The 10306-nt window shown below is 38.7% G+C and overlaps 1 protein-coding gene across 1 annotated transcript; it reads left to right on the top strand.

Annotated features, from left to right (window-relative positions):
* Positions 1-4038: 4038 nt before the first annotated feature.
* On the top strand, positions 4039-9813 carry LOC106598333 (GTPase IMAP family member 8; the record flags this gene model as incomplete). The annotated part of the gene is given in 2 exon segments (XM_014189379.2): positions 4039-5265; positions 5414-9813. Coding segments are annotated over 2 exon segments (3248 nt in total), but the record flags the coding sequence as incomplete, so codon positions are not given.
* Between the last annotated feature and the right edge of the window lie 493 nt (positions 9814-10306).

The following is a 10306-nucleotide window of genomic DNA, read 5'->3' as shown; positions in this document are numbered from 1 at the left end:
AATAATGATTTCAGTTAGTCATTAAATCGCTCATGTAATACTGCACTGCATCACACACATTCAACTCAAGCAACAATCAATATTAACATCTTTACAAAATACTGTTGGGGACCCCTTCCCGCTCTGATCCGTTAACGGGATTGCTTGACAAGATACCATGGCGGGAAATTCAAAACTGCAAGAATCTAATCATTTCAATTTCTCAAACAATCAACTATTTTACACCATTTGAAAGATAAACATCTCCTAAATCCAACCACATTGTCCGATTTCAAAGAGGCTTTACGGTGAAAGCATAAAGTTAGGTTATGTTAGGAGAGTACATTGAAAATAGCTGTGTGTAATGTTTTGTCAATGCAACGACAGGCGTCACCAAAAGCAGAAAACCAGCAAAAATTATGCACTAACCTTTGACAATCTTCATCAGATGACACTCCTAGGACATTATGTTAGACAATACATGCATTTTGTGTCCCATCAAGTTCATATTTATATCTAAAAACAGCATTTTACATCGGCGCATGACGTTCAGAAAATGTATCTCCTCCAAAAACTGCTGGTGAATTTTCAAAAATACTCATTATAAAACGTGGATAAAATATTAAACTGTTATTCAAAGAATTATAGATTAATATCTCGTGAAAGCAACCGCATTGACATATTTCAAAATAACTTTACTTGGAAAGCACACTTTGCAATAATCTGACTACTGCGCTCAGAAAAATAGGCTAGGCTATACAGTTAGCCGGCATGTTGGAGTCATCTAACATCATAAATAACATTAGAACGATTCCCTTACCTTTAATAATCTTCATCAGAAGGCACTTCCAGGAATCCCAGGTCCACAACAAATGTTGTTTCTTTCGACAAAGTTCATAATTTATGTCCAAATAACTCCAAGTTGTTCCATGTTGTTAGCGCGTTCGGTAGGCTACTCAAAATGTAGGGCGGGGAGTGTTTTCTATCCAAATCTGTTAATAATATGCATATCCTAGCTTCTGAGTTCGTGTAGGAGGCAGTTAAAAATGGACACATATTTTTTTCAAAATTCTCAATACTGCCCCCCTAGCCCCAACTAGTTTAATTGGATGTGTTTTCAGTCTCGAATCCAAAGGCCCAGAGACGCTCTCATTTACAACTGCGACCTGGCCAAGATAAAGCAAAGCAGTTCGACACATATAACAACACAGACTTACACATGGAGTAAAACAAACATACAGTCAATAATACAGTACAAAAATAAGTCTATATACAATGTGAGCAAATGAGGTGAGATAAGGGAGGTAAAGGCAATAAATGGTGGCAAAGTAAATACAATATAGCAATTAAAACAATGGAATGGTTTAAATGGACTGCAAAGAGGAAGTCACTGAAATGAATAGTGTCAACTTTTTTTCAGGATTGGTATCACTTAAGCAAGAAAGACGGAAGCCATCAAGCAGTCATGAAAAATGTGGGTAAAATTCAGTAGTTATACATCATAATGTAACTATTTGTTATTTATGAGGGAGGGCTACGGCTCAGAAGGATTTGACATTTTCATCATTTTTGTTTCTGTTTTCAAAATGTCTATCCTGATATGGTACAAAAGCTTTGTAGGTAGACGTGACAAAAAAAAAAATATATATATATACGTGTTATTATTCACTTAAGTCCATTTCAATATTCTGCCGACCTCCATTCCAATGTGTTTGTATCTCTGAGGACCTACTGTACTTTATAGTCTAGTATCATGCTCATGTCATTGTTTTAACACTTTAACCTGTTGGGGCTAGGGGGCAGTATTTTCACGGCTGGATAAAAAACGTACACGATTTAATCTGGTTACTAATCCTACCCAGTAACCAGAATATGCATATACTTATTATATATGGATAGAAAACACCCTAAAGTTTCTAAAACTGTTTGAATGGTGTCTGTGAGTATAACAGAACTCAAATGGCAGGTCAAAACCTGAGAGATTCCTTTACAGGAAGTGGTCTGTCTGACCATTTCTGGAACTTCTTTGCCATCTCTATCTTTTACAAAGGATCTCTGCTCTAACGTGACACTTCCTACGTCGTCCATGGCGCCAGAGCCCGGGAAAAAACAGAATGTCATCATCCCAGCCCCAGGCTGAAACACATTATCGCCTTTCTCAAGTGGCCGATCAAGGGACTGTGGGCTTAGGCGCGTGACCTGGCCGCCCCGTCTTTGTGATTTTTTCCTCTGTTTGCCGAAAAGGAGATTCCCGGTCGGAATATTATCGCTTTCTACGAGAAAAATGGCATAAAAATTGATTTTAAACAGCGGTTGACATGCTTCAAAGTACGGTAAAGGAATATTTAGAATTTTTTTGTCACGAAATGCGCCATGCGCACGACCGTTATTTACCATTTCGGATAGTTTCTGGAACGCACGGACAAAACGACGCTATTCGGATATAACGATGGATTATTTGGGACCAAACCAACATTTGTTATTGAAGTAGAAGTCCTGGGAGTGCATTCTGACGAAGAACAGGAAAGGTAAGACCATTTTTCTTATAGTAAATCTGATTATGGTGAATGCTAAACTTGCTGGGTGTCTAAATAGCTAGCCCTGTGATGCCGGGCTATGTACTTAGAATATTGCAAAATGTGCTTCATCCGAAAAGCTATTTTAAAATCGGACATATCGAGTGCATAGAGGAGGTCTGTATCTATAATTCTTAAAATAATTGTTATGCTTTTTGTGAACGTTTATCGTGAGTAATTTAGTAAATTGTTAGCGAATTCCCGGAAGTTTGCGGGGGTATGCTAGTTCTGAACGTCACATGCTAATGTAAAAAGCTGTTTTTGATATAAATATGAACTTGATTGAACAAAACATGCATGTATTGTATAACATAATGTCCTAGGGTTGTCATCTGATGAAGATCATCAAAGGTTAGTGCTGCATTTAGCTGTCTTCTGGGTTTTTGTGACATTATATGCTAGCTTGAAAAATGGGTGTCTGATTATTTCTGGCTGGGCAGTCTGCTGACATAATCTAATGTTTTGCTTTCGTTGTAAAGCCTTTTTGAAATCGGACAGTGTGGTTAGATTAACGAGAGTCTTGTCTTTAAATAGCTGTAAAATAGTCATATGTTTGAGAAATTGAAGTAACAGCATTTCAAACGTTTTGAAAATCGCGCCACAGGATTCAACTGGCTGTTACGTAGGTGGGACGAATTCGTCCCACCTAGCCCAGAGAGGTTAAACGATTATAATTTGGTATGAGATCACAGCTAATAAACCAACAGTATCTATCAATTTGAGGTCATTGCTTCCTCTGGAGGATACAAAGAGAAATGTGGATCAACATTTAGAGATTATTTTTGAGGTGCTGCTTAGTGCAGCGATGTGCTTTATAGACCCCCTCCCCCCTTTTATCAATATATTTGGCTCTATTTACTCTCAGATTTGAAAATGCTAATTAGCATCAATGTAGACATCATGCAAAACTACAAATCCCTACAAGCTCCTGAACGTCATAGCTTACAACTTTGCTAACATGTCAATTTAAAACTTGCACAAGACAGTTCACAGAATTGTCCATTTAAAGAAATGTTGCCAATTTATTCATTACTACATGTAGATAACATTAGATAGTTAATCCAGAGATTCTTACCTAAGCCTACACGAAACACAGCCCTTATTTTAAGTGATTCTAAAATCCCTTATTGGAAAAGTTAATGGTGGAAAAACGATTGGAACCATTTCCCTGTATGACCTCTAGGTTTTCTGGGTATTATGACACCTCCACTGTGGGGCTCTATGGTGGCCATTAAACATGGTGCTTTGGCGTACAATGTGAGGGATACCAGGGGAATCACTGTGCAAAATAAAATGCTGGAACTGAACTCACACAATATTACTGACTACTACTGTCAAGCTTTTTGTTCACAAGAATTGGGAGAAAAACATTATTAATTTGTAACAGAGACAATCATCCAGTGTGAACATTTGGTAAACAGGTCAATTAAATTGTTTTATATGCATATCCTTATATTAATGAATTTGTACATGTGTTTTACAGTGTCTTCACTCAGGATTCTGCTTCTGGGGAGGAGTGATGACAAGAAGAGTACTGTGGGTAACATGATCCTACAGAAAGAAGCTTTTAGGCCTGCTTATTTCTTCAAATATAAACAGCCATGCGATTCAGCCAGTGGGGAGGTGAATGGCAAGTCTGTTACTGTTGTAAAGACTCCAGACTTCTTTGCTCTACCTCTGACTGTGCGGTCCCTGATGGAGGAGATGGAGAATTGTAAGTACCTCTCTGCTCCTGGGCCTCATGGGCTCTTGCTGGTGTTGAAGCCTGAGGACTTCACAGAGAAGAACAGAAACACATTCAAGTTGATCCTGAGCATATTTGGTAAAGAGGCCTTCAAGCACTCAATGGTGATCATTACTCACGAGGGAGTCACAGGAAATCCTCATCTGAGACAAATGATCAAAGAATGTGGAGGAAGGTATCATGAAATGTACAAACAAGGAAGTGACCACAAAGAGTTAACTGAAAAGATAGAAAAGATGGTAGAGGAGAATGAATGGAGATATCTCACCTCCAATGAAGAGACGACACATGATACCATGACACCAAAGGCTCAGAGACTGAACGTGGTGCTGTGTGGCAGAAGAGGAGCTGGGAAGACTTCTACAGCCAATGCCATACTGGGTCAGACAGAGTCCAGTCCAAAGTCCAGCTCCTCCTCAGTGTGTGTGAAGAGAGAAGGAGAGGTGTGTGGTCGGCCGGTCACCCTCATCGAGCTGCCTGCTCTGTATGGAACACCTCTCACTCAGGAGGAAGTGATGCGTGAGACTTTCCACTGTGTCTCTCTCTGTGACTCTGGAGTCCATGCTTTCCTCCTGGTTGTACCTTTGGGTCCAATCACTGATGAAGACAAAGGAGAGTTGGAGACCATCCAGAAGATACTCAGCTCACGAGTCAATGACTTTATCATGGTCCTGTTTAGACAGGATTACATTCCAGTTGATAAAACTGCAGTTAACTTTGTGGAACAAAATGCAGACACAAAGCAACTGATCAAGATGTGCGGAGGGCGATATAAAATCTTTGATGCTTTGAAGATTGTTAACGCCAAGCAGATGACAGAACTTGTAGCAGAAATAGTCAAAATGAGGGAGCAGAACAGAACCTGCTACACTCTGTACATGTACATGGAGGCTAAACACCAATCAGAACTGGACCAAAACAGAAGAATCAAGGATTTAGAGGAGAGAATCAGGAACATGTCACAAGGTGAGTTTGTTGAACACAGAGAGGAACAAATATTGGGGGGTGATTGGGAAAACAATGATTTAACACTATGAACCTTCTGTGTTGATTTCAATATCAGTTAATGCAGTAATTAACATTCATATCTTATCATTTATTGCTTAATTTCTAGGTGCTGAATTGGAGTGTTCCAGCACAGAGTGCATAAGGGTGGTGCTGATTGGGAAAACTGGAAATGGGAAGAGCGCCTCCGCAAACACTATCCTGGGCAGAAAGGAATTTGAGTCTAAACCCAGCACTGATTCTGTGACAACAGTTTGCAAGAAGGCAGTCGGCAAAGTTGATGGAAGAACAGTTTCTGTGGTGGACACACCTGGACTTTTTGACACAACATTGTCTAATAAAGATGTTCAGCAAGAGATAGTGAAATGTGTTTCCCTGTCAGCTCCTGGACCCCATGTGTTTATCATAGTGTTGAGTATCGGGAGAATCACACAAGAGGAGCTGGACACTTTGGACCTCATAGAGACAACCTTTGGTCCACGGGCAGGAATGTTCTGCTTAGTTCTGTTTACTAGAGGAGATGACTTGGGAAAGAAATCAATTCAAGATTACATTGGGAACAGCAAGAATGCCAAACTGAAAAAACTGCTCAGAGATTGTGGAGACAGATTCCATGTCTTCAACAACAAAGACAAAACTAACCACACACAGGTCACTGAGCTTCTTAAGAAGATTAACAAAATGGTGTCCATGAACAAGGGCAGTTTCTACACCAATGAGATGTTCCAAGAGGCAGAGGCATCCATTAAACAAAAACAGGAAGCAATACTGAAGGAGAGAGAGATGGAGATAAAGGCTGACATGGAGAAACTGAAGGTCAGCCATGAAACAGACATGGAAAAGATGAAGTCAAAGTTGGAAGAGGAGAGATTGAAAGTTCAGGAGGAAAGACATCTGAGAGAAAACATGTTGAGAGAGAGAGAGGAAGCTATTAGAAAAGAACATGAAGACAAGGAGAAAGCAGAGAAGGAAGGAAGAGAGTTGGAGGACAAAAAAAGGAAAGAAGATGAAAAGTTGAAAAAAGAAATATGGGACACAGAAAAAGAGAAGATGGAAAAAGAGATTAAAACTCACGAAATAAAGTTGAAAACCCTCCAAAGAGAAAAGGAAGAAGAATATAACATGAGGATGGAAAAACTGAGAAAAGAAGAGAAAGACAGAGAAGAACAGCTTCAAAATCAAGAAAGGAAGTTTGATCAACTTAAAAGGGAACAGGAGGAAGAAATTAAAAGGAGAGAGAAAGAAGAGGATGAGAGGAGAAAGAAGGAAGAGAAAGTAAGACAAGAGTGGCAAAGCAAAATAGAGGAAGCAGAGAAAGGTCAAACAGATCTCCAAGAGGTCATGCGTAGAGAAAAAGAGGCATGGGAGGAACAGTTGAAGAAAGAAAGAGACAGACAACAGGAAGAAGAAAGGCTAAGGAGACAGAAGGAGGTAGAAACTCTTGTAGAACAGGAGGAAAAACAGAGGAGATTGAGAGAGCAGTTTGAAAGAGAGAGGGAACAAGATAGAATAAAGATGAAGCAATCAGAAGAGCAGAGGAGAGAAATAGAGCAGAAAGAAAGAGACCGAATAGAAAAAGACTTTGAAGAAAAGAGGAGAGAGTTGACAGAGAAAATGACAATGCAACAAGAGCAGTGGGAGAGAGAACGTAAAGAGGAACAGGAAAGAAGATTTCAAGAGGATGTAAATCGAGGAGTGGAGGAGAGACTAAGACTAAGAAAACTGGAGGAAACATTTCAAGAAGAACGTGAAGAAGAAAACAGGAGGAAAGAGGAGGAAGATAAAGTCAGGAGAGATCAAGAAGAGAGGAAATTGAAGGAAATGAAGGCAGATTATGAAAGGAAAACAAAAGAAAAGAAGGATACATATGAACAAGAGGCCAGAAGACATGCAGAGGAAATTAATAACTTTAAAGAGAAATATGAAAATGACATCCAAAAACTATCGGATCAACTTGAAGAAGAGAAGGATAAACTAAGACAAAAGCACAAAGAGGAGTGTGATCGTTTAAAGGATCAATATGCTGATAAAATGAAGGAATTGGAGGAAAAACAGAAAGAAGAGATAGAAAACATGACAACGGTAAAGGGAATCACTAAACAAGTGGTGAACAAATGTACTATGCAGTGAGAGTCTTAACTACATGACAATGTGCATTAGTTTAAACTAGTCCCATTCAAATAAGGCTTAACCCTCTGAGACTGAAGGGTTTTCCCTATGATATTTACTGCCCTAATACATAGATTTGTTTTAAAATAGTAATAACAACATTACTGATGGAAATGAATATGGATATACTGTATGTAAATACAACATAGTACATAAAATGTCAATACCTACTGGACAATAATGATGATGATGAGGAGGAGGATGAAGATAGTGTAACAGCTGAAATAGTATAAAACTAAGATCTTTGCTCCACGTTCCTTTAACAACAGTGTTGTAAATCACATGTTTAAACTGCTATAGCTATAGAACGATAACTATAAATGCGCAGAATGTTCACCTGTACTATCCCAGAGAAATTGGCAGAGGCCGGACACCTGTACCTGCGTCCTAAATAGTAGGCTGTTTGGGTATGCAAAAATAGGAAATATATAGTAGCCTATGTGTCACATCCTGACCAGTATTAGGGATTATTTGTAATTGTAGTTTGGTCAGGACGTGGCAGAGGGTATTTGTTGTATGTGGTCCAGGGGTTATGTGTAGTGTAGAGGGGTGTTATATTTATGTGTTCCGGGGTTTGGGTGTATGTTCTGGTTTTTGGTTGTCTAGGGTTTTTCTGCTTTGTGTATTTCTTTGTTGTCTGTGTGGCTCTCGATCAGGAACAGCTGTACTTCGTTGTTCCTGATTGAGAGTCATATATTAGGAGCTTGTTTTCACCTGGGTTTTTCGTTATTTAATAAATATGATGTTGAGCAAGCAATCCGCTGCTCTTTGGTCTTCTCTACAGTACGACAACTGTGACACTATGTGAAATTTCTTGCCTACTAATTACTAAAACGACATACTGTGTACTAATCATACTACATACTAGATAGAACGTATCGTTTAGTAAAAACACATTCAGAAAGCAACAAATGTCAACATACTACTTATCCGTACTGAGAAGGCTTCATCTAATGCGCAATCGCGATTGTCCCCCTCCCTTGGTTTATTTTTGTAGAGTGCGTCCCCTATTCTGATTACCAGCTGTTGTCAAACACACTTGTGAGAAGACGATTCTCTTCCTCAATAGGGTGCAGTGAATTCTACTAGATGAAATGCCAAATGAGTATGACATCCTGGCATTTAAGCATGCTCGATGTTTGAAATTTCAACATACTATAAAACTCTCTTTTCACGTACACAAAAAGCCTACTATGTAGACCGGAAGTGTGGGTATTCGGACACAGCGTATGTTTTAAATACAAGGATGTCATTCTCATTTCGGCTAAGAATTCGATGCATGCTATTGAGGAAGAGAATCATCTTTTTAGACCCAGTTGAGTTTGACAACAGCTGCAAATAAGATCAGGGGACGTGTTGTACCAAAATGAATGTATGGCAGTAAACAACGCAATTGGGCATTAGATCAGTTTCCCAACCCCAGTCCTCCAGTACCCCCAAGAGCACAAATTTTTATTGTAGCCCCGGACAAAAACACCTGATTAACACTTGTCAAGGGCTTGATGATTAGATGACAAGTAGAATAAGGTGTACTTGTCTGTGGGCCACAGAAATATGGTCCTACTTCTGGTTGTACTTGAGGACCGGAATTGGGAAACACTGCATTAGATGACACATTCTCAGTATGTATGTATGATCCTAGTATGTATGTATGTATGTATGTATGTATGTATGTATGTATGTATGTATGTATGTATGTATGTATGTATGTATGTATGTATGTATGTATGTATGTATGTATGTATGTATGTATGTATGATCCTAGTATGTATGTCCTAGTATGTATGATCCTAGTATGTATGATCCTAGTATGTATGATCCTAGTATGTATGATCCTAGTACGTTTATATTTGTTGCTTACAGCATTCATTTTTTTACTTAACAGTACATTTTAATTAGTATTTAGTATGATTACAGATTTCGTACACCCATTGCCTTCCTGGCCTGTACTAGCAGCCACTGCCTTGCTTTTATTTGTTGATTTCATATGTTTAACTTTTATATACGTGACTGTGCTTTATATATCCTGATGCTATTTCTGCCTTTTGTGCTGTTCACACCAGAGAATAACAGACAAAAGAGACATATATCAACACATTTGTTAATTATTGATTTATGTCAGTTAACAACTGTTCCCAGATCTCAATTTCTTGTAGTCCATGGACATGTCTGAATACCCGTTCTTGCATTCTAAATATTTAGACTGATTGGGTGTGTGAAAATAGAATGTTTTATAGTAGACTATGTGAAATGTATAGTAGACTATGTGAAATGTATAGTAGACTATGTGAAATGATTATTAAAGGTCCAGTGCACTACAAAAAAAAATAAAAAATTGTTGTTTATAAAAAACATTTGTTTTCTGATTTTTCAGGGGGTGCTCCAGCATCCTCAGCTATGGCTGCAGATAACCAGCTAATAAAGCATTGCATGGGTTAGGGTTAGGCAATTCTACTTCCTTTTACATGACTGGCAACATTAGCAAAATATTTTTAAATACCACACAAATGAGAGAAAGTACATGGTTAGTATATAGTTGTAATAGGGCATATTTTGAATAATAAATAGGCTGACCTTATAGAATATCTTACCACTTCCATCGCATTTTCTCTCGCTCTGCTTTATAACTTTCTCGAGCGGGTAGAGACGTGCAGAGAGAGGGGCTCTCAACAGTTTAATGAAATAAGGTTAGTTGTGAAAACATGTCAATATCGATGTTCCCGAACAGATTTGGTTGGTTTTAGATATTGTGGCTTAAGTGGGCTAGGCCTACTGTCTGTTCAAAAAGCAGATGTGTTCCTGCCTGTGCTCTACAGCCTACAATGTGTCATAT

Source organism: Salmo salar, unplaced genomic scaffold (genome assembly GCF_905237065.1).
Source record: "Salmo salar unplaced genomic scaffold, Ssal_v3.1, whole genome shotgun sequence".
In the NCBI taxonomy this organism is placed as follows: Eukaryota; Metazoa; Chordata; class Actinopteri; order Salmoniformes; family Salmonidae; genus Salmo; species Salmo salar.
Note: the sequence above shows the minus strand (reverse complement) of the source record. Positions and strands in the feature narration are given on the sequence as shown.